We start from the raw sequence: 26,534 nt of genomic DNA on the forward strand, positions 1-26,534 counted from the left end.
TTTGGCAGAATTATTCTCACTTTATTTCCGGAGAAGTTTGATCAGATGGAATAACACTGATTCCAGGCGAGGACAGGGGCCATTACCCCTCAAGCAACCAGTATTCTGTGGCCCAAGGTGTTCCCCCTCTTCCCAGACCTGGGTTCCCCCTTGGTTACAGTTAAATAGAGGAAGACCTCCCCAGGGAGCCTTGGGAGGAGGGACTGCCTCCTGTCCCCACCTCCTCCACATAGAGGTGTCTGAACACGGCTATTTACATATTCACATCCACCGTACCCCACCAAACCAAGGCAAATACTATAAGTGGTCCCTCCCCAGGGGAGGCCAGAGAGCTATGAGTGTATGTGTGTATGGGTAAGATGGGTGTCTGAGTGTGTGGCACACGGGTGCACTGAGCGGCAGGGCCTGCTTCCTGCCAGAGACATATCAGTCTATAAGGTGCAGATTAAAAACAACAGTGAGGACCCACCCCCAGGGTCCAGGCCACGTCCATCTTTGTTCTGTCTCTTTCTCTTCCAGACACCCAAGAGCTGATGCAAAGAAACGTTCGCAGTTGCACCCGGGTCCAAGGCAATTGCTTAAAGGACTTCTGAGGGAAAGGAGAGGGGAAAATGTCAGGGCTGAGAAGTCCCAGTAGGGATGGGTGGGGTACAGCCGGTCCAAGAGCCAGAGTTCCTATAGTCCCTACCTGTGACCTGTGGGGGCTGCACCACTGCTTTCTTGAGGAAGGCTTCTGCCTCTGCAAATGGGAGGAGTCCCTCTGGTGTTCGACCCAGACCTTTCTCTCCAGCGGTTCCCTTTGGGGAGAAGCCGTTCTCCTGGTGCGCTGGGAGAGGCTGCAGGCCATTTACCAGGGACCCTGGCATCTCCTTGCTTGGCAGACTGTGGATGTAGGGGTCCAGGGTTAGTAATCACCTCCCTGAGAAGCCCATAGTCCATAGCTCCAGCCGGCAGCTGCCTGCCTGGCTCAGAGTCCCTGGGGTTGGGAGCTGGTACCTCCACTGTGGCTCCTGAGGGGCCAGCTCCTCTTTCTGGACAGAATCCTTCTGTAGCCCGGAGGGCCGAGTCTCTGCAGCTTTCACAGGGTCTATCACAGCGAAGAAATGGCCATCAGTTAGGGGCGGATGAAGGGTGGGACTGGAGCTCAGGGGTGACCAGAGCAAAGGAAGTGAGAAGAGCGGGGGCGTTACCTGGGCCGGAATTGTTGACCGTGGTCTCCTTTCCATCCCGCTTCTGTTTGAAAGGGAAGGGCTGTCAGGGCTACGTGGATCCATTCTACTGCTCTGCCCTCCCTGCCCAGACACAGACAAGCCTCCCTACCACACTCTTCCTCGACTCTGGAGGCTTTTCCGCAGCCTCCTTTCCCCAACGCCCACTCCCCAACCTGAGAATCCTGACCTTGGTTTCAGCAGCTTCTGACTTCCGGGTCCTCTTCATTATCTCCTCCAGCCGCTGTGAGGAGATCCCACAGTAGTTAGCCCACAAACCTCACCCTCAACTTCTCACCAGCTGGCCCTATTCTAGGGCTGGTAGCTCTCAGCCCTGACCCGTTCTTCCTTGTTCTATCTTCTACAATTTCAAGCCCAGGTCTGGGCTACCATTTGCAGGAACTGAGGCCAGCCCCAGCCCCCGCCCCATGAAGGCCCCCTGACCCTGACCCGGACCCCAACCCAGACCCCACTGGCACTACACACCTTTCTTCGCTCTTGTCTCTCCTGCTCCTCCTTCTGGAAGTGCTTTTCCCGCTCCAGGCGCTGGCGCTCAGCTTCTTCCCGGGACCGAGCTTCGGCTTCCTCTTTCTACCAAAGATCACCATAGCTTTGGGTTCCCTCCTGCCCAAACCCACTCAGAGCCAGCCAAGATCAGCCCTCCCACCGGCCTGGGCACCTGCTTCTGCAGCCGCTCCTGCTCCTCCTGCTCAGCCTGCGCCTTCTCTCGAGCCTCCTGCTCCTCCCGTCTCCGGGCCTCAGCCTCGCGTTCGGCCCGGGCCTCTGCCTCCCGTGCCAGCTGCTCCTCCCGCATTCGTCTGGAGAATTCAGAAAATTCAAGCTTGGTTTTCACCTTTTTGGGTGCTACAAGGGCCCTCATAGTCCCTGAGGTCACACTCACTTGTCCCTTTCAGCCTGCAGCTTCCGCTCCTGTTCTTCGCGTTCCCTCTGTTCCCGAGCCTGGCGCCGCTTCTCAGCCAGGAGCCGAGTGGCTTCTTCCCGGTCTGTGGTGCCGGCCATAGGTTTGCTAGGGGTCACCGGGGGAGCAGTGGTAGGAGGGGCAGTCTGGACAGTGGTATCTGGAGGAAGATCAAGACCAGGAGTCAGCACACACGGGTGCAGGCACCTCCATCACCCCTGTATACCCGTATGCTTTCAGGACCTCAGTGACCCACTCATTCAACCCAATTGCTGCCATCACTGTCGGAGACTTGGCCTGTTATGGGCAGGAGCTCCCTCTTCCTGTTCCTCTGCACTAGTGTCTGACACAGGAAAAGATGGCACCTCTGCCCCGCCCACCCTCTCTCTGTGTACCTGCAGGGATCTCTGTTGAGGGCTGCTCCTTCTGAGGCTGGGCTGGGGTCGGGGAGGGCACTGGGGAGGGCACTGGTGAAGCTGGGGCCGCTGGCTCCTTCTCCTCAATGGTTCTGCTCTTGCTGCGGTTCTTGTCTTCAGGCCCTGATGGGCTGGGGCTCTCTTTTGCCTCGTCCTTCCTCCGAACCCGCCCCTTGGGTGATGCGGTGGTGCTTCGGGGGGATGGTGGTTTTGGAGGAAGGGCATGGCCTGGTCCTGGGCTGGGACAGGGGGAGGCAGGTCTGTGCCAGGTTGTAGAGGGAGAAGATGGCCGGGCCTTGGACTTAGGGCTAAGAGAGAAGAAAGGGGTTAGAACGGGAGGCAAAGCACCTGGGCGGGCACTCCCCTCCCCCAGCATGTCACTTCTTTGGTGAAGTATTCCCTTAAAAAAAAGAAAAAGATTACTTGTTATTGTGTGGGGCATGCATGTGTGAGCACGCATGTGTGAGCATGCTTGTGGAAGTCAGAAGGCAGCTGTGAGGTCGTTCTTTCTTTGCATCTTTCCATGGATTCCAGGGATTTAACTCAGCTCATAATGCTTGCACAGTAAAGGCCTTTACTCATTGCCCCATCTTACCAGCCTCCAATATTACTTTTTGTGGGCTGGGCTGCATCCCCTCCTATCCACTCACAGTGCTATCCTTTCCTCTTAGTGCATGTATCCCAGTTTGCAATTATAAATTCGTTTGTGAGAGCTTTGACTAACATCTGCCTCCCCAGCAGCATGCACACTTAGTAGAGAGAGAGAAAAAAAAAAAAAGGCCTGGTTTAGCTCAGTGTCCTCAGCACCCAGAACACCACAGGGTAAGTCGGTCACTGATCAAGTGTGTACTGAGTTGCTTATCGGGTGCTACTGTTTTAGGAATTGGGGGTGGGGGTGCGTGTCTATAATCAAAAAAAGAAAAGAGAGAGAGAGAAAAAAAGGGGGGGGATAGAGGATAAAGGAAATAAAGAAGAGAAAAGGTGGGAGTCCAGGGCAGGAAGACAGCTAGGGGTTTGTGGCCAGCCCAGGCTATGCCATTAGTTCAAGGGCAACCTGTGCTACATAAGGAGACCCTGCCTCATAAAAACAAAACAAACAACCAAGGGGTCAGTGGGTAGAACGCTTGCTGAGCATGCACACAGCCCTGTAGTAACGCCAGCACGGGAGCGGTGGGGGCAGAGGCTCATAAGTTCAAGGTCATCATTGGCTATAGAGCTAATTAGAGGTCAGTCTTGGATACATGATGTTCTTGCCCGACAAACAACAAAAGGGACCAGTGAGATGGCTCAGCAGGCAAAGGGGCTTGCCACCAAGCCTGACAACCTAAGCGCAACTCCTGCAACACACACACACACACACACACACACACACACACACACACACACTGGGAAGGTATGATGGCACAGGTCTGATATAACCCCGGCTACTTTAGAAGAATCACAGGTTCAAGGTTGGGCAACTTAGTGAAACACTGCCTTAAACAAACTACGAATAAGACTCAGCATATGGCTCAGTGATAGGGTGCTTGCCTAGCATGCAGGAGGCTGAGGGTTCTATTCCCAGTACTCAGTTCATGAAGTAAGAGTCTGGGGGGGGGGGGGTGTCAAGAGTTGGAGCTTTGTCTCAAAAAAAAAAAAGTGTGTTGGGGCGGGAGAGAGCAGAGAGAAAAGGAAAAGGAAAAACGGGGGCAAGAAAATGGAAAGGGTGCCCTTTAGTAACTTCAAGTATTTGGGAATGATTGACAGAGCCAGAGCGAATGGCCAGGTGAGGCACGGAGTCCCGCCCACCTGAGCTCAGCACCGGCGGCTGCGGAGAGCCTGGGTCGCACAGAGGCTGGTAGCGATTGCCGCTTCTTGAGGCGCTCGCGGGCCAGGGCGCTCTTTTCTTTCTCGTTTTCCCGCTCCTTGTCCTTCTTCTCCTTTTTCTGCACCTGGAGGCGCGGGATAGGAGCGAGGAGGAGGAGAGGTCAGCCGCGGTCGCGCTCCAGCCCAATCGCGCCTGTCCCCACTGTGAGATGCGGGCCACTCACCGGCGTGGCTTCCAGCCGGCGGCGGGCCAATGCGGGGCTGCCGCCGGCACCGGACTTGCGTCGCTCGGCGCGCTCCCCAGACGGGGTGCAGCGGTGCGCGCTCCGAGGGGCGCTACAAGGCGTTAGCGGGCTGGCGGAGGCTGAGCGAGGGCACACTGGCACTGCTGCAGAGGGATGAGTGCGGTCGGAGTGTGGCCCAGGCGCGAGGCTGGCCCCTGCCCGGCCCCTTGTGGGGCGTCTCCCAGGGCCGCTGCCCCTACCCTGGTCCCGGCCGTTTCTGGGCAGTGTAACCGCGCTGCGACTCCGAGCCAGGAAGGAGAGGGTGGGCGTCATCAGACGATCCACAATGCTGCTCTCCCAAGCGCTCAGCTGCAGGCTGCGATCTGGGGGGAGAACCAGGCAGAGCAGGTCAAGGCAGGCGGAGGCACAGGTGGGGGACTAGGAACTGAACCCAAGAAGAGCCCAAGGATTCTCAAGAGGACTGTCGCCCCCACCCGAAGTCACGCAGGGCCACACATTTCTTCCTGAGAAGTGGTCCTCCTTTTGCAGACACAGGCAACAACACAGTGAGCAAGGGACTGGGAATATATCTCAGAGGTAGAGCGCTTGGCTGTCATGCAAGAGGCCCTAGGTTCAATTCCCAAAACCGGTGGGGGAGGGGTTCCTAGCCAACGCCCTGCCCTGCATCACTTCAGGAGTGCCTCCTACCCTTCTCCCCAGGTGAGAGGGCTCAAAACTGTGAGCAAAGGAAGGAGCCATAACAGGATCTAGGGACGACCCCACTGCCCTCTCCCAGGTCCCACATCAGGCAGGGCCTGCCTCTCCTGATCTCATCATGCTGGCCTGGGGGAGGCATGCTTCCTGGATTTGGGGGAGTGAGGGTCCTTGTGCTCCTCCAACTAGCCGTTAGGAGTGTGCCAGAGAGGCTGCTGGAGGGCCCGGTTGCCCTAGGCCACCCTGCTCTGTCCCTTCAGCTGCTGGGTTATTTTTAAGCTTCAGTCAGGTGGGGTTGGTGCAGCAGCTGATTTGGTTGCTAGGCGACAGAACAACCAAATAAAAGCTAGAGAAACTTATAAATAACTTTAGCCATGGTTCTTTCAGATGGAAGCACCAGAGCATGGTGGGAACGCAGGAGCTGTGCCACCTTGGTGGGTCCCTACTTTGGACCCATCCAAGGACAAAGCAGGTGTTCTAGAGGCAGAGATGGCAGGGTTGCATGGCCCTCCAGGGCGGAGCCAGAACAGCCCCACCCTAGTATCCAGGCTAGCCTGACACATGGGGGCAAAGCCACCTGTCTAAGGCTGGCCCCGGCCAGCTGGCTGTGGTTAGAGATGAAGCCGACTGCCCACTGCCACCCCAGCCCTTAACCCCTGCCAGGCTTTCAGCCCTTTAGGCCATTATCCTTTGTGTCTGTTCTCCTATCCTTCAGGACACTACTATGTCCTGGGGTCCAGACCCAAATGCCGGCTCCTCCAAAGGGCACAGAGCCCCGGGTGGGATACAGTAGGGCTGGACCTGGAGTATGAGCGCTCCAGGGATGAGCTCTGGAGGGGGCTGGCTGGCTACAAGGGGCTCTGGAGGGGGAAGGCTGAGCCTCCTCTTACTTCTACTGGGGGAGTTCCAGAGCGTGGCAGAGGACTTTGAGAGCCGCTTGTTGATTATAGAGTCCACGTGTTTGGGCAGGTTTACTGCCGACACGGAGCACCTGCTCCCACCTGGAGGGGAAAAGACACGGCATTAGGGCCGGGCCAGAAGGGAGCCAGGGGGGGCACTGAGGCCTTCCATGCAGGATGCTCTGAGGGCAGGGTGGGAGAGGAAGGAGCGGGCAGGCTAGGATGGATGGGGAAGAGGAGGCTTGACTTGACCCTGGGAGGGGGAGGGGACAAGGGAGGTGATCAGAAACAACCTTGATTGGGGGAGCCAATGAAGATGGAGCAGAGGGAAGAAATGGTGGAAAACTAGAACTACAGCCTTTCTGGCCAGACCAAGGGAAGCTATTGCCTTGGGCTGGGTGCTGCAACCTTCCCCACAACCACCCAACATTGGCACTTGCTGACACTGCCCAGCCAAGGCGCTATGGATACAACACCCACATCCTGGGACAATGCAAAGACGTTCCTAAACAGAAGACCTACACAGTTCAGAGTTCCACTTATTTCTCCAGACACACAAAGACATGCAAACACGGGCATATAGAGGTGAATACTTATTCATGCACGTATGTATGTAGACATGCACAGACAGAGGAACACATGTAAGATGCACACAGGCAGAAACATAATGAAGTGACCTAGCCATGACAGTTATGACAGCTTACCATGGGCCAGGCACTGTGCTGGGCACCACATACATGTTACCTCACTTGATCCTCCAAACATCTACCCACAACCTTGGAGGCCAAGCAGTGCTGTTATCCCCATTTTACACATGAAGAAAGTGAGATTTGACAAGTTAAAGGTCACACAAGTATCAGAGTTTGAACCTAAATCTGACTAAGGAGCCTCCCGGAGGCACACAACCTAAAACACAGCCTCACAGAGTGGGCTACACGCACTTCTATGGGCACATACACTAGGTGGGATACATGAGCTATGGACCTTGTCATTGCATAGACGTCCAAGCGCAGTGGTATGTGCATGCCAGCAAGGAATCAGACCAAAATCCGCAACGTGCCTATGCAAAGAAAACTCAGACAAAAAAAACTACCTTCCAAACAGAGGATGACATTTTTTTTTTTTAAGCAGGGTATTAAAGTCCTCTTTCTACACATCATCAACTAACAGTAATTGGTAGGAGGAAGGCATGTTAAGCAACTCCTAAGATGACACAGGTTTGAGGAGCAAACCCAGGTGACACAGTGGATGGCTTACAGGCCATTCCGGAAGACACATGAAGCAAGACACACCTGCCGCAGGGAATAGCTAGCACCTTGTGTGTAAAATGTTCCTCCCCCACCTCAGCAGGCCCCACCTCTGCCCAGCCACCCGCCAGCACTTCCAGCCCACTCACTAGTCTTACGTCCAGGGGAGCTGTGGTGCAGGGCCCCTGCCCAGGACCAGCGCTGCTGCCGGATTTCAGCCCAGGTCTTCTTCACTGACCGCTGGATGGCTGCTTCATAGCGTTCCTGGGAGCCAATGGGGAAAAAGAGAGAGGTCTGGACTCAGGATCGGCCACCATACCTGGGAGAAAGTCCTCCCCCATCCTAAGTTCTCCCTGACTCACTGCAGGTAACCAAGGTTACTGACTCTGCAGTGATTCAAGCCCATGTGCAATAGACAGATCCTCTCCACAGTTCTTGGAGAGCTTTTCTTGGCCTTGAGTCACTTCCTGAGATGGGTGGGACTCTCCTTGCCTGGGGTTCCTGGGCAGGGGTTATGTCTCCCTAGCATTGGGGATCCTGATCTTGGATCTGTCCCACCCCCTTTTTTTTTGTTGGCTGAGGCTACCAGACAGGCTAGGCTCTTGTATCCTTCACAGCCTCAACAATGCTCAAACTAAACTCTATCCATGAGACGGAAGTAGGATTGTTCCCAGACACATATCTCCATATGTAGAACAGAGCCTCGGGCCTGTCACAAACACATGTGGGAGCCAGCGCAACTGCATGGACACACGGGGGCAGGGCCACAGAGGTGGATGCAGAAGGGACTGCCTGGGCACAGAGCACATGGGGACACGTGTGTATGTGTGGATGTATTTCTCTACTACATAGACCACCGGAGGACATACATCTATGCGGACCTGCGGATTTGGGTGAACTCTGTTGGGCCTGCCAAGAACATACCTTGTTTTTCTCAAGCTTCTGCCTCTGCCGCTCCTCCAGGGCAGCCCGGCGCTGCTCGGCTTTAAGCCGCTGCTCCTCCAATCGTCGTCGGCGCTCCTGGAGCTGCTTCTCCCGAAGCGCCTTGGCCTTCTCCTCCTTCTCCAGCCACACTGCCTTCTTGGCCGCTGGGGTAGAGATGAGGGGGCATGACCTAGGGGGTTCTGCGGCAGGCCTGAGCCTGAAGCAGCTCCCAGCAGCGGTCTGCCACCCCAGTCCTGGACCATCCCTTTTCTGCCTGCCTCTATGAAGTCCCCTTCGTATTCAGAGCTTCCTGAAGGCAGGTCTAGGGAAACCTGCTGCCCCCACTGAACTCACATCTCTCAGGCTGGAGGGCAAGGGAGTCCACCAGCGTGAGACTCTCCTGCACATGACTTGGGGGCTACTAGACAGATTTCAGCACATGATAGTATATACAGAGCAGCGGTTCTCAACCTTCCTAAGGTTGTGACCCTTGAAGACAGTGCCTCATGCTATGGTGAGCCTCAACCACACAATTATTTTGTCACTACTTCATAACTGTAATTTTGCTACAGTCATGAATCATAATGTAAATATTTGATATGCAGGATATCAGATATAGGACCCCATGGGGGTCATGGCCCACAGGTTGAGATCTACTATAAGATACAGGGTCTGTCTGGGTCTGATCTCAACTATCCACTAGCTCTCAGGCAAGTGATATCATCTCTTCAAACTTGATTCCTCCTCAAACTATGCTGAGGATTTCGTGAGGCCAGCACACACACAGTATTCTAGAAGGGTCTGTAATATTTATTCACAGGAGGTTGGGGAATGTCGATGAAGATGATAATGCTACCCAAACACTCACCCAGGTACTTGGCCCGCTCTTCTCGTCGCTCTTTGGCAAGCTTGTGTCTCTCTCCTGCCTTCTTTACATCTGAGCAGAGGGAAGAACAGAGAGGGTCAGACAGTTTCCTGGGGCAAATGGCTTCAGTGTTCTCTCTGGCCCCACCTCATCTTCCTGGCCTCATCCTGCATGGCAAAGAAGACTCCAGATGACCAACCCACGGCTCAGCACTAGGGACATCACAAATACCTTGCTTGGTGGGAGGACTGTCAGAGGCTGGTACTGCTGTTGGGGATGGCTGGCTACTCCTTCGAGAAGGCCTGGCGTCCCGTGGGCCTGTGGCTGGTGGGGTGGGTCCCCTGCTCTTTGCTTCTGAGGATGGGGAGTCTTCCTGTGGAGGAGCTGGCCGAGGCGAGATCTGCCCGGTGGGAGTCTCTGGTTCCAATGGGAGCTGCTTAGGACTAGTGGCATTCTTCAAGGCAGGAGGGGTGTCTGGGGGAGTGTCAGGAACCAAGGCTGACATCGGTGTTGGTGGCGGTGGAGGGGAAGGGTCGCCTTCTGGAGAAGGTCTTGGCTCTGCGGGAATCCTGGCTATCATAGCTGAAAGATCATAAGAGAGAGGAAAGGAGGGTCAGACTGAACACATGTATGATGATCGCACAGTAATCTCTTCGATGGATTTATTCGTTCACTCGTGGATATTCGATCCATGTGCCAGGCCTACTATTCCAGATATTAATGACATAATGGTGAGGGGATAGCCAGGATTCCTGCCCCTAGCGAGCTCACCCTCCAGTAGGGCAGACAGACAAATGACAGCAGAGAGGAAGTACCGCGTCCAGCGCCGCACAGCTGCCATGGTTAACCTACACATGGAGAAATGATCTGAAGGATAAGCAGGAGTTGAAAAAGCAAAGAAAGGGTCTGGCAGGGAAGAGCGGGCTGCAAAAGGGCAGATGGAGCACGGTATGTTGGGAGACCTAGAACAAATGTGTAGCACCAAATGGTGATCACTGGCTCCTATGTCTGCCTCCCTTACCTCCTTTTCTTCCCTTTAAGAAGAAATTACATTTATTCACCTACGTGTATGTGGGTGTGTGTATATATGGGAGGCCACATGCCACGGTGTATACGTGAATGTCAGAGAACTCTCCTTTCACCATGCGGATCCTGGGGACAGAACTCAGGTCATCAGGCTCCGAGGCTGGTGATTTACCCGTTGAGACGCCCTGCTGCCCCTTCATCATCTTTCTGCTCTGCCTCTGGTCACACTGTCCAACCCAAAGGCTGGTTGGTTCACAGAGTACGTCAGGGCTGGGCACATGGGGCCAACCAAGAGGAAGGGCAACAGCATGGTACCTCTAGGATATCTGCATGGCCAAAGGCACAGTGAGATAGGTAGCCACCTATAGACTGTAGGGGTGTAACCCTTAGACTTAGTCTTTAAAGCTATGAATATCAGAGGCTAGAGAGATAGCTCAATGGCTAAGAGCACTTATTATTGCAGAGGACCTGGTTCAGTTCCTAGCACTCTCATGGTGGCCCACAATCATATGTAATGCCAGTCTCAGGGTGTCTGACACCCTCTTCTGGTTTCTTCTGCCATTAGACAAGCATGTGTTGCACATAGACAAAATACTCACACACAGACACATGTATATATAAATGAATCTTTTTAAAAAGTATGAATATTGCTAGACATGGTGGTGGCACACACCTCTAGTTTTAGCCCTCGGAGAGCTAAGACAGGAGGACTGCTGTGAGTTTAAGGCCAGTTGGACCCTGTAACAAGTCTGAAGTAAGACAATGTGCCCCCCTTCCAGCATAACTATTCATCCATGCATGGTGGCACACACTTGTTAATTTCAGCACTTGGGAGGCTGAGGGAGAAGCAGTGCTGTGAGTTTGAGGTCAACCTAGCTACACAACAAATTCTAGACCAGCTTGTCACAAAAAAGAGAACTTGTTAAACACACGTGTATGCATTCGCATGTGCATGTCACACCAAAGGACAGATTAAAACCAGACGTCAGGCTAATGGCCTGCTCTAATTGTGCTATCTCAGGACAGGGAGGCAAGCCACTCAAATCCAAACTTCTGTTTTCTCACGTGTGGAATGGGTACAACGAACCTAGCCCCGCACTTTTGCCTCCCTTTCCCTGCAGGACTTGGGTCAACTGCTCTCCTAGAGAGAATTCTTCTCATGGTGAGCCCTTATGCCATCTGCAGGGGACCTCTGGCCACTTAGGGAGTCAGTGAGGACACAGCACTGATAGATGGGACTAGGCAGTATCATGGGTAACATTTTCACTCTTCCTGGGGCCCTCTGCCATGTTGAATCCTCTGTTCTGGGAACTCTGGCTCTCTCAGGACACACAAACTCCCCATTCCTGGGAAAGGTTTTGTGTGCAGGGAGGAGACACCCAGGGAACTGTCTTTGGTTCTCTAAAGACCCTCTTCTGGGAGGAAGGCTTCTGATGGTTTGGGCTCAAAGCCAGACGATGCAAGCATGGATCCCAGTCTCCCTGCAGACTGAGTGACCTTGGACAATTGTAGACCTGCTCTGTGCTACAGCTGCTCATACTACCTACGACACAGCATTGTGAGATTAGATATAGCCACTGACGTTCACACATGCATGAAGACTGGCTCTCTATGTAGTCCTAGCTGTCCTAGAACTGCTATGTAGACCAGGCTGTCCCCAGTCGGACAAGTGACCCAGCTGCCTCTGCCTTCCAAGTGCTAAGACTAGGCAGGCATCACCACCAACACTCGTATTTTAAAGAGTGCTCCCTGCATGTAAAGCCAAATGCTCTAATTCTATCCTCATTGTTTATGAAGGAGATGTTATAAAGACATATTACACATAGAAAAGACATATAAAGAAGTGTTCATAAAGACAAGAAAGTAAAGCACAGCCAGATGGTGATGGCGTTCACCTTTAATCCCAGCCTTGAGAGGCAGAGGCAGGTGGATCTCTGTGAATTTGAGGCCAGCCTGGTCTACAGAGCAAGTTCCAAGACACACTCTAAAGCTACACAGAGAAACCCTGTAGTGGCATTTTACTTGTATTTTAATAAGTTAAACTTGCCTGAGGATCAGAAAAGTAAATCAGCCACACTGGTCACCCTTATAGACCAGGCAGCAATAACACACACCTTTAATCCCAGTAGCCACACTAGTTTGCCATAGAAACCAGGCAGTAGTGGCACACGCCTTTAATCCCAGAACGAGAGAGGAATATAAAACAGAAGGAGACAGCTCTCAGACACAGTCTCATTCTGAGACTTCTGGAGGCAGGATTGCCATTTCAGACTGAGGTAGAGGTAAGAGCCAGTGACTGGCTGCTTTGCCTTTTGGATCTTCAGGTTGAACCCCAATTTCTCTCCCTGCGTTTTTATTAATCGTGCCTCAAAACCCTGTCTAAAAAAAACCAGAAAAGAAAGAAAAAGAAAGTAAAGAGAAGGACAGACTAGGAGGAGTCCTTTTTGTTTCCTCCGAGACAGGTCACTATGAGGGCTAGCCTGGCCTGGGAGAACTGGTGTGGTCGTGCCTCCTGAGTGCTAGGAAGTGACCCAACCTGGATTTGAACCCGGTATCATCAGCAGAGTCTAGGCTAGTGGTTCTCAGCAAGTGAGGCACAAACCCACACAGGGGTCGCATATCAGACATTTACATTACGATTCACAACAGCAGCAAAATTAAAGTTGTGAAGTAGCAATGGTATAATCTGGCTGGGGTCTGTATGAGGAACTGTATTAAAGGCTCACAGCACAGGAAGACTGAGAACCAAGGCTCTAGGCCCTTCTCCACAGACTCTAGCATCAATGTAAACAGTGTGGACGTTAGGCAATTACACCACCCCAGGTTTTTACTTTCCTTTCACGCCTTCCTGTCAAGCTTCCTGGGCTGCAGGCAAGAGCCCAAGCCGAGGCCTTGTCTTCTCTCATGACCCTCAACCCTGACAGCTCCTTAACAGGTGACCCAGCTCTTCATACCAGCCAGAGCTGTGTCTAGTCACCTCCCAGCCAGGTGCAAATTCCTGAACTGACTTCGCCAGGCAACACTAACAGCAGCCACTGAGTGAAGGCCTGCTATTCACTGGGGGATACCATCTTCCCCCATTTCATAGACAAGGCAAGCAAAGCTCATTCCATGAAAGGATTTGTTCAGGGTTATAAAAAACAGTATTTGGTGGAACGGGATTTGAACCCAAGGTTGCCTGAGTCCAAAATTTAGGTGTGTAAGTCTTATTTTAAAAGCTGAGGGTGAGGCTTTGTGTGGTGCCCTTCCTCAAGCACCTGTGTGTGCTAACAGGTGTTGCAAGGAAACTGGTAGGCGGGTGTTTGTCTACACTCAGGCAAATCACACCCACCAGGTAAGACGGTGAGTGTCTAAGTAGGGCTTGACTACCGAGACGGAGAGAAGCTGGGAGGAGCGGGGCATATGGCATCAGATGTTGTCAAGGCCTGGCTGTGGCGATGACACCATCACAGACACAGATGGTTACTGGGGACACCATTTCTGGCCTCCTCCAGTAGCACCCGTCCTGAAGAAGCCATCCACATCCCCTCTGCCAGACCTCCTCCAGGTCAGCAGGGCCCCAGGACGTTAATCTCGGAGCTGGCTATTTGTTTCGTGCTTACTTGACCCACCAGCCACACTGACACAGCCGGCCCTGTGATGGCTCCGCTTTGGAGAAGACAGACTTCAGGTGGGGCTTCTCTTCTGCTTTGCCGGCTGGGACTGGTGTCTCTCTGCCAGCCCCTCCCTGACTTCCTAACCTCTCCACAGTGCTGTGTGCCCCAGGGCTGCCAGGAGTTCACTTCTTCTCTGGCCCCACATTCCGTGGTGACGTCACCCAGACTCACAGCCCTAAAAACCATCCCTGTGCTGACAGCAACCAAATTTGTTTCTCCAGCCCAGACTTCTCCCTGGAGGACCAGTTTCACCCCTGTACCTCCCTAGCTGACACCCCAGATGTCTCATAGATGTCACAAAGGTAACCACTCCTCCCGCTTCAGTTTTTCCCAGCACAGCTGTGGCAACTTCCCAGACCTCAGAGTCACTTCAGATCGGCTAATCTGAGCCAATCTTCTGGGACTTTTTTTCATGACGTACCCCAAATCCAATCACTTTTCACTACTTCCATTTCTCTCTCTTTCTCCCTTTCTCCTTCCCTCCCTTCCTCCCTCCCTCCCCCTTCCTTCCTTCCTTCCTTCCTTCCTTCCTTCCTTCCTTCCTTCCTTCCTTCCTTTTTTGAGACAGGACTTCTCTGTAGACCAGGCTGGCCTCAACTCAGAGAGATCCACCTGCCTCCGCCTCCCAAGTGCTAGGATTAAAGGCGTGCACCACCACCACCCAGCACTACCTCAGTTCCCATCACCTTGGCCCACCCCTTTCCATTTCTTGCCCTGCTCCCTTGCTGTTTTCTCAACGCAGCAGCTGGAGGGATCAATTAACAATGAGTCACATCACGTCACTCTTTCCTGAAATCCCCGGAACATACCCCCATCTCATGAATGAAACCCAAAGAGGCCACAATGGAGCACAGACTCTCCAGACTGTTACTTCTCAGACATCATCTCCCCAATTCCCCTTCTCCGGAGTTCAGTCCCTCCAGCCACCCTCCTTATGTCCCTCGTATTGGGCTGCAACTTGCAAGTCCTGTAGGAATATCTTTGTCCCCAGCTTTAGCCAGGCTCACTCCCTCACCCCCTGCAGGTCTCGTTTCTCAGTGAGGCCTGCCTTGATTTAAAACTACAAACTGGAGTGCCAGTGAGATGGCTCAGTGCGTAAACACTTGCTGTGCAAGCCTGATAACCTGAATCTATCCCTGGATCCCACACCATGCTGGGTCAGTGCACACCTGTACACACACACATACACACACCACACATAACAGTAAATTTAAAACCAAAGACCATAATTAAATCTTCCTCTCCTCTGATCTATTGTCCTTTACCAGTCACTCTAGATAAGCACCAACCTCATTTTTGTTTGCTTTTCAGTACTAGGGCTAGGCTTGACCCCAGAGCCTCTGACATCCTAAGCCAATATTCTACCACCGAGCTGTAACCTCAGCTTTTGCCACTTTTATGCCCGCCCTGACTCAGGACTCACTCTAGAGTCCAGCCAGGCCTTGAAACCTCAAGCCTCCTGTCCCACCTGGCTGAGCAGCTGGGCTTACCAAGCTTTTCTTCATTTCCTTTTTGAGATCTCTCTTTCGTTTATGTGTGTGTGCACTTGCGCCACATGTCCATAGGCCGTAGAAGGCACTGGATCCCCTGGAGCTCCCTGGAGCTGGAGTTCCTGGCAACTGCAGGCCAGCTGACGTGGGTACTGGGAACCAAACTCTGGTCCTCCAGAAGAGCAGCACGGGGAATTTTCCCCTGTGCCATCTCTTCAGCCCTTTGTTTTCTTTATTTATATTTGTCTAATGTTTAGTGGTAAAATCACTTATTTGGAGGCTTGACGTTGGAGGGGGCAGAGGCCAATGGAATCTGACATCTCTGGCAAAGCAGCACCTTCTAGAACTGGTCACCACCAAAGCCTCTTTTTAGAAACAGGGTCCTGATATGTTGCCTAGGCTGTGTCAACCTCTAGAGCTCCAGCTATCCTCCCGAAAAACTGGGGTGACAGCTGTGTGCCACCACGTTGGGTTCACAGATCCCATCTTACAGTGTCCCCACTGTTAGCCTATGGTCCCCAGGGCTACAACTGTTCGTCTCATTTTATCCTTAGCACCAACAGAGATGAGGACATAAATGCCCCATAAATAAGTACCTGGGAAATGAAGCCCCACCCTGGCAGAGCGCATCACCATTCCTTACCTGGAGGACTTCAGGAGTCCTGCTCTGCCACACCCAATTCCTACTCTGCTCTCCACTGAAACTTGAAACTTCGATGGTGTCATCTGCTCTGAGGACAGAACTGAGACACCAGAGCTGAGGCCCCAGCTCTGGCACAGGCTAAAGGCCCGGTCTCCCTCCACCGCTTGTCTTCAATCTCTGCCTTCCCTGACCCCTGCTTGTCCCCTGAACTCTACTCTCCCGACCTTCCTTTCCGTTCTGAGAACTACCCAAGCTCCTCTTGCCACAGGGCCTTTGCACGTGCTCTTTCCCTCTTCTCTTCGTTAGCTCTTCCTTCTCCTCTGGTTTAGTCACCTTTTCCTCAGACAGGCATTCCTTGGCTTCTCCAATTGTCACAAAATTCTTTATGACACACAGTTGTTGCTCCAGGAGCTTCTCTTGGGAGCACTGTCCTAGACTGTCAAGCTTCTCTGTGTCCTTCCTTCCTCCTCGACAGTGAGGAACAGTGAAGCCCTCCAAGGGCTGGGTCACATCTGCTCGGTTCAGCTCTGCCTCAGCAGCAGCTACCACAACACCACACCACGTCCACGTCCAAGGAAACAGTCAAAAAGTACTTTGAATGACAATAGAATGCCACGCGGTGAAGCCACCCTAGCCGGAAGCAGGTGTATAGGAAGGAAAAAGTTTCCTCTCATAAGGAACAGATCTGTTGGGTGTGGTGCCACAAGCCTTTAATCCGTCACTAGGGAGGATTTCTGTGAGTTCGAGGCCAACCTGGTCTACATAGAGAAGTCAGGACTACACAGCAAGTTCAGGACAGTCAGAGCTACATAACAGAGAGAGAGAGAGAGAGAGAGAGAGAGAGAGAGAGAGAGAGAGAAACTGCGTGGCTATGTATTCTGAAGTGCTAAACACTTGAAAGGAAGAAAAGGACCTCCATCTCAGAGGGAGTTTGGGCGGGACCCTGGACAAAGGTACTCAGGTAGACGTTAACAAAAATAATGAGTGTTTGCTCCAGCAGCTGAAAAAGAAAAATTTCTCAAGAGGCAAACAGGACGCTTGGAACTACTTTTGTGACCTGGCAGGCTACTAACCCTGAATACAAATATTCCCTCAGAATTACGCCAACGCTGACAAAATGCCATCAGGATGGCATTACCTGCGACAGCTTGTGTTAATCCAAATGAATTCCCAGCTTAATTCTCTATACAAATATGGTTGATTCTTTTCTGATTATTCAACTCAATCAAATATGATCCTTAGCTTACTTAGTTTTATCTTGCTTTTGGACTGTGCCAGACGGGGAGGGTTTACCCACTGCCAGTTTTCTTCTGCTATGTTGATGTCCAGCAGAAGTGTTTGCTAAGAACTGGATAAGCATAGATAATTTGTATTTATTCCTTGGCACGAAGAACGCTTGCAGGGCAAAGGTGCAGAAACTGGTTATGAGGTTACGAGGTAGTGTCGAAAAGTCCTGCCTTTTCAAGAGCTCTTAAAAGGCCTGCATCTGGGGTCTGCTAAGGGAAGGGGGCCAAGCCCCTCCATGAGCCTGCCACACGGCTGCTGTCTCCTGGCAGTCCTTACATGCAGGCTTCTCTCTTCTGCCACCCCAGCTCCTACTGGGCCAGTGGCCCCTCACAGCACTGATAATTTGGTCTTACCATGTGTCTGCCCGCCATGCTGCCCCATGGAAAAACTCACTAAGAGAAGAAATCGGGCCTTAGTCCTTTCTGTAGCACACACAGACCATGCTCACAGTAGAAACCTATGTCTGATCAGTGAATACCTAAGTAGATGGATGGATAGATGGACAGACGTGGAAAACCACTTATATAGTGTGTTGTAAGCTAGGCATGATGGTATACACCATGTTCCGGTACTTGATAGGTGAAGGCAGGAGAATCAAGTTCAAGGCTAGCCTCAGCTACATGAAATCCTACCTACAAAGAAAAAGAGAGAGTACATAGTAGGACCTCCAAAGTGCTCCCAGGCATGGCTGTTTCTTTAAATTCGAAATGTCATGACTGTACCAAGACCCTGCTGTCCTCTGCCAACTCCTAAGCCATGTCCTCGTATGTCACTCGATTCTCATAACCACCCTAAAGGGAAAGTATCATACATCCCCCCGCCTCCTTCACAGGTAAGATAACTGTTACTCACATTAATAGATTGTTCATGCCAGGGGCGGGGTTTGAACCCCAGTGTTGCTTGATGACAAAATCTTATGCCATGCTGTTCCTGTCAGCTATCACGTCATCATTCCCTCAGGCTCCCACCAGTGCCTTAAGAAGGAAGTGATTCGGTGGCTCCCCCAGGGAGGTTCCCCACAAAAGTGAAGGGTGCAGGTGGGGCAGACAGGCCTTGAGCTAAGAGCTCAGGAATGCAGGATAGGCAGGCTCCTGCCCAGGCTGGCCAACAGGCGGCCGGAAGGGAGGTCCATCTCCAAGGCAGAGCTGAGTCTCTCCAGGTGGGAGCTGAGGGGAGCAGCAGGGAAGCGGAGGCGTGAAACAGACACAGGACAGATATGTACCTCTGTCCTTGCTATGGCACCTGAGGTGTCAACATTAGACCACAGATGAAGACAAGAGGATAGACGTAAGGAGATAGAGAGGTATACACACCAGAGAGAGACCAAAAGCGAGCACCCGAGAGCGGAAGCAGACAACATAGACAAGAGCACGCACAATGATGAGACAAGACATTCTTGTGTCTCCCTCACGGAATAGACTTGGATTGATAACCACACATGCACAGAAACACAGATACTCTGAAACAGACAGACGTACCCACATAGACACGCCCACAAGCAGCCAGGTCCTCCCTCTGAACCACAGCAAATAGAGAGCCAGTTTCCCCTGCATACTTCTCTAGCCTCGTCCCCGTGGCTTCTGCTCTCCCCCTCAGGGCATTCCTTTACCTGGGGCTAGAGGAAGTCTGATTCATAACAGCAGCTAAGGCTTCTGGCTGGCCCAGCTAAGTATATAACCTCGTTAGTTCATTCAATCTTTGATACGATCCTAAGGAAGGGATACTGTTACCCCACTTTACAAATCAGGAAAACAGATTCTGAGACGGAGACACTTGCTAAAGCCACACAGCTGGGGAAGGTAAAGGTGGGGTTTGGACAGACTCAGCTTAACGTCTCCATGACCCTCACTCTGCTATCAGATGGGTCTGCCTGGGTCTCTCCTCCTGGAGAGATCTGGGCTGGGAGAATGGGGGTGGTTAGGAAGGACAAAGCCGGAGGGATGCCTGACCCGGCCAGGACAGGTGTTTCTTGATGTTTCCTAAAAGCAGCATTAGGCCTGACCTGGAGGAACTTAGCAGTCATAATAAGCAGTGCACTGGGAAAGGCCAGCCTCACAGGAGGTAGGAGGCAGGGTCCCGAAGTGAGGCTGAAGCTTCCGTAGTCCTAGGGAGACAGGCTCTGAAGGAGCTCCCTGGCAGGACCGGCGGCCATTGTTTCCTAGCCTCCAATCAGGAGCACCCACTTCCTGTTATTTTAGGCGGCAGGAAATGACCCCATCCCGCAGCTCAGGCTCCACCAGGTCCCTCCCTCAGCCGCAGCCCAATGTCTGAGGAATGGGCTTTTTGCTAGGCTGTCATGACCATGAGAGTCTAATGTGCTTGGTCCCCAGCTGATGGTCTTCACAGTGTCTGGAAGAAAACATGACCGGGGTCCCCTGAACCACGATGACCACTGAAGTAAATTTTGGGAACGTGGTGGTCCAGACCCTGTCACTGGCTTGCTTGGTCATAATTCTGTAGAAAGATTTGGTGCCTAAGCTTCAAATCTTGCCTCTGCCAGCTCCTAGCTGTGTGGCTTTAGGCAAGCAACCTTGCCTCTCTGGGTCTCATTCATAAAAAGGGCAGAGAATTAGTCCCTACTCATGTCATGAGGAGCAAATGAGAGAGTACACGTGATATACTGCCTGGCACGGTGAAGGCCATGAACAAATGGCAGGGTCGGGGGACAATAACAATAAATTTGGAGAGCCAAGGAATCACTTCCTTCCCCAGGTCTCCTCTGACAGCTGGGGAGGAACAGCAATATCAGTTCCCTACCCCAAGTCCCCACTCCCCTGGGGAAGAGCTGCAGCTGAGAGGTGATGTTGGATGCAGTGCCCAGGGGGTGCCAGGCAGAGCCACCACCAGTCAACAAAGCTGCATTATTTAAGCCTGCCTCTCTGACTCCCTCCCTGGCCCAGAGGGAACCCAAGGACATGATTCCCAGCTGCTTATGACCTCTGGTCAAGCTCAGTCAGATTTGAGACCTGCTCCAAGAGCCCTCAAAGGCCACCACTCTAGTCTGGAGCCCTGCTTTCGGCTTCCTGCTCCTTTCTTCACCTCTGTCCCACAATAGCCAGCGGCTATCCTTAGTGGGAAAAGGGCTAAGCTGGCCTAGCGCCCTTACCCCTCATTTGCATATGCGTGACTGCACATTAGAGGCTCATTAAAGGCCTCAAACTGAGCCCACCAGTCCAGCGAGGGGGAACTGTCAGTAGGAGGTGTCAGTCAAGCAGGCTGCTGCACATACACCTGTGGCCCATTGGGCCGGTCTCCCCAATTTCTACTCAGTGTTTCAGGTCCGTCCACTCCTTCCTCCTGCTGTGAGGCGGTCCACAAACAAATCCCATGCTCTGCAGCACTCTGCGGGCTGGCACACACCCCTTCAGAGAACACATCTGCCTTCTTCCTCACTAAATCAGTAGGTAGGGTTCAATGTTTACCGCCTCAGCACCACCAGCACTATGCTGTCACGGTGGGGCCACCGGACAATGTGTTTTCTCTCTCCTGTCACTGCCTTATATCAGGTCTAGCAACCCACCTTCCCTTCTCCAGATACACTCCAGCTGCCTCACAGCTTCTAGAAGTCCCAAAGTCCCTCCCCTGGTATTCTGCCCTGTTCACACTCACACCATTCTAATGGTGCTCCGTCTCTGGGCCTCAGACTCCTGACAGAATTAGGAATGATATCAGAAATAAACAAACCTAATCCAGGCACTGGTGGCCTTTAATCCCAGCACTCAGGAGACAGAGGCAGGCCGATCTCTATGAGTTAGAAGCCAGCCTGGTCTACAGAGTGAGTTCCAGGGCAGCCGAGGCTACACAAAGAAACCCTGTTTTGTAAAACCAAAACCAACCAACCTAGGCTGGTACCAGGTGCTAAGAGTGTATGTATGCATCTCTTTTGAAGAGTCTGATACCTCTGAGGGATCATTTCTAGCATCATGTTTAGTATATAGATGGGAAAGCGTGAGAGTCAGGTTTAGAAATACCCCTATCACACAGTGGAGGTCATGACATAGAGCTCGAACTGACTCTGGAGTCGAGGCTCTAAGCTGCTTCCCAGTTCCCGCCCTGCCCTCCGTCATAGTTCACGCCTCCCTGCTGGCACCAGTTCTAATGAGCCTAACCACAATCACGGTGATCACACTTTATTGAGGGTGTCTGGTGCCTGCGTGCCAGGTTCCTTCGGTTCAGCATCTCTGCCCCTCACATCAACCTCATGAGGCGCACAGGCAAACCCTGTCCCCTGTTTTCCAGGGGCGGAATACTGGCTCCACCGCAGGGGCCAGGAAACAGCTGCCTGCGATTCCCATCCAGGTCCTCTGACTCTGACGTGGGAGCCACCCTTGTCCCCTGCCTCATGCTGTCTGCCGTGTGGTACTGCTCATCATACAAGTACAAAAAGATACCTGAAGTCAGCAGGGTCATGTCACCAACGTTCAGAGACAGGCCACTGTCCCAAACTCTCCGGCACACACTATGGGCACATCATTTACTCCCAGGACGTCATTGGTCCGGTCACTTTTAGATTCTCACTAAGTAGGGACAAGCCACCATCCCAACCCAGCTTCTCATGTAACTCCATCTAGACCCTTGTGAATAGAAGAGTCGTCCCAACCCAGGCCCCTGCATTTGACCCTCCACCCTCAGCTAGGCCCTCACTAAAGCCACGCATCCTACCCCTGCCCTCATACTCAGTCTGGGCCACCCATCCAAGTGCCCTAATTATAAACCATCCAGTGCTGAGGCTGTGTTACTGCCCTCGTTCAGGGTTTTGTGCACCAAGTGCCAGTAAGCAGATGGATAGACCAGGCTGGGCCTCCCTAGGTGGTCCCTCTCAGGCTCTATGGAGCCAGGACAAACCCCTCCACCCTTGTTGCCAACACAGCCTTTAAACCTCCAGAAACCCACCACTCTTCTGTCCTCTTGGGCCATCATCGGTCCCCTCCAAGTACCCACGCTGACTCGGGGAGGAGCCCACCCACGGCCAAGCAACCCCACCTCATCCCGGGTGCTCTCCACACCCATAGCTACTCTTTCATCCTGCGTCCACACCCCAGAGGGGCAGGGAGGTGGCAGGATTAGTCTGGGGACTTGCTGGGGGTGTGGGTGGGAGATGGGGCCACCTCCCCCCAACTGCGTCAGTGGGTCAGGAATTGGGTCCTCAGTGTTCATGTTTTTCCCTCCCCTTTCAGGAAGAAAGAGTCCTCCCTTCAACACCAGGCCCAACCAGAATTCTGTCCCCACCCCCTCATCAGCTGCTCCCAGATCGAATGGGATTTGCAGAAGTTCAGGGCACTGGTGGTTGGTGGGGTGAGGGGTGAAAAGGAGAGCTTTGGTGGTCCAGGGCCTGAAAGTTTTGTGTGTGTGTGTGTGTGTGTGTGTGTGTGTGTGTGTGTGTGTGTGTGTGTGTTAGCATCCAAAAACCTCAGTCTGGGGAATGATGTGGCATGCCGGGAGTGCCATCCCTGAGCCTTCGCCTCATTCTACAGTGCGACTCCCGCCCCAAAGAAGTGAAGTGGTGCCGGCAGGGCCAGCAGATCTACCTCTGTCACTCCTGTCCCAAATCGGACTGGGTGGGCTCCCAAGTAGGCCTGGCTTCAGGGAAGGCAGCCCACTCCCCAGCTCCCGCCCGCGCCCCAAACAATACCGCCTCCCCCTCCCCCTCGCCTTTATCCGGCGGGTTACTTGGCAGCCACTGCTAAAGACCTCCCCCTCGTCTCCCTCCCCTCCTGGTCGGCCGGCAACAGCAACAGGCCCTTTGCGCGGCAGCTGGACGGATGGGGTGGGGGCGAGGTCTGGGCCAGGGCCTGGGCGTGGGGGTACAAGGGCCTAGCTTCGGCATGTAGGGTTCCAGGCCTGAGAATCTGAGCCCCCCAACACACACATTCAGGCTAAGGTCACACGTGCCCATGGAGGATGGAGAGAGGGACAGCAGCTCCAGCTCAGTAAAAGAGGATCTTCAGAGTCTGGGGTGGATCTCCAAGGAGAGTGGGGGTGGGGAAGAGAGGATGGCACCGGGCTGCGGCAGAAGGGTCACCCCATCGATTCCCTAGCCGGGTCCCCGCGGATCCCGATGCCCTGTGCGTCCCGGCGCCGAGGTTGGGGGAGGAGGCAGCTGTCAGAAGATGCGTCCGTGGCCCCGAGCCGCGGCCGCCGCAGCCTTTATTTTTAAACTTCTAAGTGGTCAGAGGGCGCGGCGGGGGAGGGGTCCCCGCCCAGCCGCCAACCTCATCCTTGGCCGCCCCGCGGCTGCTCGGCCTCCCTCCCGGCTCTCTCTTGCGTGGCTCCCGGCTTACCTGCGGGTGCTCCCTGCCCGGGCTCTGCACGCGGGCCGTTCTCCATGGTTGTGGCGTCAATGGAGGTTTTGGGGGGTCTCAGCGGCGGCGGCGGCGACGGCCCGAGGCCAGGACGGGGGTCCCGCGGCGCATCCCGCCCGGCCCGCCCGGCGGGCAACGACTTAGAGGCGGCCGCGCTCGGTGTGGGAGAGGTCAAGCTGGTGGCCAGTGAAGCTATGAGTTGCCGGCTACCCGGTGTCGGTCCTCCACAATCGCGATCCTGCTCCTTTGCCCCGCGCCGGCCCAGTCCTGGTCGCGGCCCAACCCTATTGTACAGCCCGGGCTGGGCCTGGCCTCTCCGCACGTACCAAGTGCGCGGGGGACAGCCACCCCCGCCGTGATGGAGTACGGAGCCACCTCGGGCACAACCCGAGGGCCCCGCCCCCGCCCTGCAGTACAACAAGGGTAACCACACTATGCTCCTTCTGTACCCGCGGCAGAGCGGACGCCGAGCTGGGGGACCGATGCCGGTTACGCTGTCTCCCCCTGCGGCCGCGCGATGGTACGCGCCGCGCGCCTGAAGACTATGTAGGGAGCTCTCGGGGTGACTCACCCGCCGCTGGAACTGGGGGAGTGGAGAGCGGGGTTGGGATCCCCCATTCCCACCCTGGATGCTGGAGGCTCCGGCATCAAGTCTAAATTCTCTCCCAAGCCTGCTTCAGACAAAATCTTCCTAGGGAACGTTGCAGGGTCTGAAGAACGGTTTCAAGGAGACCCCTCAAAGGGCTATCCTTTCTCTATTCTGGTGATGGCTGCGAAGGCGCCTTTCCATTTGCACCCTAGGGTTGATGTCTTCTCCGCTTCTCTGGGGTAATTACAGCCCTGCAGGGCTGCTTTACTCAGGTCTCTAATCTACTGGGGCCCTCCCAGGTCCAAACTGGGTGGTCCTAGCCTTGAACCTCCCCTCCCCTCCCTTCATCAGAAGACCCCTACCCCTTTGCATCTCTCCAAAAGGACCCCCTCCCCCATGGCATGTCGCGTTAAAGGGTAGTAAGCCTCTCTTCACCCTCCTCCCCCCAAATGTCCCTGCTCAACGCTCTGGAGTGGACTGTCCTATCCCCTGGTTCATGCCAGCTGAGGTGAGGGCCTCAAGCCAAGCCAGGCCTGGCCTGGGACAGGGTGCAGAGAGCTTGCTGGGAAAGTGGATCGATACTGGCGGTGCAGCAGCTGCAGGGAGGACCAGTCTGGAGGGAGGAAGGAGGGGCAGCTGGGCTCTGCCTACCCTGGCCCTGCTCTTTGTCCTGACCTGGAGGTCAGTTCTCTAGTTCTCTAGTTGTCCACAGATTAGGGCCAGTGAGGCACTGTCTTCCCTTCCCCTCCTTCTCCTCCCCACGTGACCCTCCTTCCTTATAGCAGCTCCTCCACGGAGCAGTCATTCAAAGAGAGAGGGTGTGAACAAGATGAGATGGTAGAGGTTTTAGGCAACCTAGGAGCGGTGGCCTCTAAAACTGTGTCGTGCCTGGAGCCTTGAACCCTGTGTGTGTGTGTGGGGGGGGGGGCATGGGAGGACCTGAGACTGAGAGTGACCTTCGAAAAGGATGATGCTCAAAGACTGGCAGCTAGAGCTGATCTTAACTAAGTGACAACTTTCCTGAAGCCTTAAAGTCAAGAAAATAATAGTCGTGGGGCCTGGGGTGTAGCTGAGTTGACAGTGTCTGCCTAGGTTTGACCTACAGCATCATATAAACCACGTAGGATGGCACGGGCCTGAAATCTCAGCACTTGGAAGGTGGACACAGGAGGATCAGAAGTCCTGGATCTGCTTCTGGGAGATGCTCCGTAGGTAAACGCTCTTTCAGCCAATCCTGAAGGTCTGAATTGGATCCCTGGGACCCACGTGGTAGAAGAAGAGAACCAATTTCTGCAAGTTGTTTTCTGATCTCTACACTCATATGTGGGAATATTTTGGAGACAGCATCTTACTATGTAGCCCTGACTGGCTTGGAACTCACTATGTAGACTTGGCTGGCCTTGAAATGCACAGAGATCTCCACCTTCCTCTTAGTGCTGGGATTAGAGGCATATGACACCAATTTTTTAAAAGTATGGAGCATAATAAAGAAAAGTTCCTTCAAACAGTATTATAATAGCAGGCAGTGGTGGTGCACACCTTTAATTCCAGGACTCCGGAGGCAGAGGCAGAAGGATCTCTGTGAGTTTGAGGCCAGCCTGGTCTACAGGGCAAGTTCCAGGACAGCTGGGGCTACACAGAGAAATCCTGCCTCAAAAAAAAAAAGTATTATAATAAATAAAAATCCCTGGCTAGGGGCAACTTTGAGGACAGCTTGGGATGCATGAGATTTGCTTCACTAAAAATAAATAATTTAAAAAACAGTGATATGAGGTGTTTTGGAGGTCATTTTAAGAATTAGATAAGACTATACAAATGAAATCATATTTAATGAAGAGCCTGGTATCTAGGAAGTGCTGAGTAAATATGATGGTAATGATGATGGTTTTGATGATGAGGGGAATTCAAATGTAAAAGAGAATTAGAAAAACCTCCACATTTGCCGCTAGTCATCCCAACTAGGGGAAAAGATGACCATATGGATGATGGAATCCATGACTATCCTTTCTGAGGTCAGAGGTCTAAAGGTCGCCATCATCCGGTGCTGGACCTAGGCCTGCACTGAGCCCTGCAGAGTTTATACTGAATAAATCAGGAGCAGAACCCAGCAAGGGGACAACCCCCGGGGGGTTCTTCTACCTCTCAACCCAGGGCCTGAGGTTATTACTTGAATAAAGGTGGGAGTAGTGCCAGGCAGTAGTGGCACATGCCTGCAATCCCAGCACTCAAGAGGGGAAGCAGAGGCAGGGGGATCTCTGTGAATTCGAGGCCAGCCTGATCTACAGAGTGAGTTCCAGGACAGCCAAGGTTACACAGAAA

At 53.4% G+C, this 26,534-nt stretch overlaps 1 protein-coding gene across 8 annotated transcripts; it reads right to left on the minus strand.

The window, feature by feature from the left end:
• Nucleotides 1-24,255, minus strand: Map7d1 (MAP7 domain containing 1). Of its 8 annotated transcripts, none has more exons than XM_075944802.1 (18): nt 23,606-24,255; nt 9,454-9,804; nt 9,226-9,294; nt 8,358-8,521; nt 7,592-7,697; nt 6,178-6,288; nt 4,834-4,956; nt 4,574-4,737; nt 4,332-4,474; nt 2,523-2,851; nt 2,110-2,287; nt 1,888-2,026; nt 1,695-1,799; nt 1,399-1,452; nt 1,191-1,233; nt 997-1,087; nt 689-882; nt 1-589 (listed from the first exon to the last, which is right to left on the minus strand). In XM_075944802.1, the coding sequence occupies exons 1-18, from the start codon at nt 23,649-23,651 to the stop codon at nt 579-581; spliced, it is 2,421 nt and encodes an 806-aa protein (XP_075800917.1). In that variant the 5' UTR covers nt 23,652-24,255; the 3' UTR covers nt 1-578. The 8 variants fall into 8 exon arrangements, with proteins under 8 accessions (XP_075800917.1, XP_075800916.1, XP_075800922.1 ...); XM_075944801.1 differs by having other exon boundaries at nt 7,583-7,697; XM_075944807.1 differs by lacking the exon at nt 6,178-6,288.
• Nucleotides 24,256-26,534: the final 2,279 nt, after the last annotated feature.

This window comes from Microtus pennsylvanicus, chromosome 13, assembly GCF_037038515.1.
Source record: "Microtus pennsylvanicus isolate mMicPen1 chromosome 13, mMicPen1.hap1, whole genome shotgun sequence".
NCBI lineage: Eukaryota > Metazoa > Chordata > Mammalia > Rodentia > Cricetidae > Microtus > Microtus pennsylvanicus.